Raw genomic sequence first — 1,844 nt, 5'->3', positions numbered from 1 at the left:
GGGGGCAGAAAACAGGATAAAACCCCCAGGAATTATTAATAAAAGGGAGAGATGGAGCTCAGGACGCTCCCCAGACCCAGGGGATATCAGGTCATAAATATATCCATATATAACTTCTGTCACAAATGTATCATAATTATATCAATACATTAATAATTCATATAAATAATCCCTATGATAAATATATCCATATATAATTTATTGTATTTATCAATATGATTTATCAATATGATTGTATTTATCAATATGATTTATCAATGTATTTATGAATACATTGATAAATCATATGCATAATCCCTATGATAAATATATTTATATATAATTCCTACCATAGATATATATCAATACATTGATAAATCATATACATATTCCCTATGATAAATATATCCATATATAATTCCTATCACAGACATTTCATAATATATAATATACCAATGCATTAATAAATACATTAATGTCATATCCATAACTTCTGATAAATATATAAATACATATCATATATAATTTCTATATAGATAAACCATAATATATCAATATATTAATAAATCTATATATAATTCTAGAGTATGTCAATATATAATTTCTGTCACTAATATATTAATGTTAATTCATCATATATATAGTTTCTAAGCTAAATATATCATAAATATATCAACAGATTAATAAATCACACATAATTACTGTAATGAATATATTAACATATAGGTTCTATCATAAATATAATGGTGTGTTAATTAATTATATATAGAACACGATGAGTATAAATCATAACACATAAGGTTATAAGTTATATATAGATGTATTTATATATATATATATAAATCGATGACTATAAATCATAACACATAAGGTTGTAAATTATATATAAATGTATTTATATATATAAATCAGTTTCTGAGAAACATTTCTATTAAGTTAAATTAATTTATTAGAATTAGAATTAATTTATTAGAATTAGAATTAATTTATTAGAATTAGAATTAATTTATTAGAATTAGAATTAATTTATTAGAATTAGAATTAATTTATTAGAATTAGAATTATTTTAATTCTATTAAATTAAATTAATTTATTAGAATTCGAATGAATTTATTAGAATTAGAATTAATTTATTAGAATTAGAATTATTTTAATTCTATTAAATTAAATTAATTTATTAGAATTAGAAGGAATTTATTAGAATTAGAATTATTTTAATTCTATTAAATTAAATTAATTTATTAGAATTAGAATTATTTTAATTCTATTAAATTAAATTAAATTAAAGCCTGAAAACCCCGATGCCCCCGTGACCGCCCCAATCCCACCCCTCGCTACAACATTCCCGGGAATTCCCTCCAGGTGCAGAGCTCCTCCTTTCCCTCCCCCCATCCCAAACATCCCCCCTGGAATTGTGGGGGCTCCACGTACTCTCCGAGCAGGGGGAGCTGTGGGATGCTCAGGGAATTCTGCCTCGCCTGCTGCTCCAGCCGGGCCTCGATCTCCCGCTTTTTCTGGGCAATCAGCTCCTCCTGCTGCAGGATGTTCACGCTCGTCTTGGCTGCCTTGGATTGGGATACCCCGAACCAGCGGCTGGCCTTTCCTAGGGAAAAACAGCGGGAATTAGTGGGGGTAATCCCAAATCACCGCTGGCCTTCCCTGCGGGAAAACAGCGGGAATTAGTGGGGATCATCCTAGAACACACCTGGGTTACCCTGGGGAAAAATAGGGGGAATTAACGGGGGTAATCCCAAATCACCGGCTGGGCTTCCCTGGGGAAAAATATTGGGAATTAATGGGGATCAACCTGGAACACCGGCTGGGCTTCCCTGGGGAAAAATAGAGGGAATTAATGGGGGTAATTC

General features: G+C 30.5%; 1 protein-coding gene across 1 annotated transcript in view; it reads right to left on the bottom strand.

Annotated features, from left to right (window-relative positions):
- SUGP1 (SURP and G-patch domain containing 1) overlaps positions 1–1,589 on the bottom strand; it is a gene marked incomplete at its 5' end in the record, with an annotated part of 18,469 nt that extends 16,880 nt beyond the window's left edge. The window contains one exon of the mRNA XM_027704819.1: positions 1,411–1,589. Coding sequence (XP_027560620.1) covers positions 1,411–1,589 — 179 coding nt within the window. The remainder of the gene's footprint in view (positions 1–1,410) is intronic.
- Between the last annotated feature and the right edge of the window lie 255 nt (positions 1,590–1,844).

This window comes from Neopelma chrysocephalum, unplaced genomic scaffold, assembly GCF_003984885.1.
Source record: "Neopelma chrysocephalum unplaced genomic scaffold, ASM398488v2 Primary Assembly neopelma1_289, whole genome shotgun sequence".
In the NCBI taxonomy this organism is placed as follows: domain Eukaryota; kingdom Metazoa; phylum Chordata; class Aves; order Passeriformes; family Pipridae; genus Neopelma; species Neopelma chrysocephalum.
The sequence above is the reverse complement of the archived record's forward strand: the minus strand, read 5'-3'. Positions and strand labels throughout refer to the sequence as shown.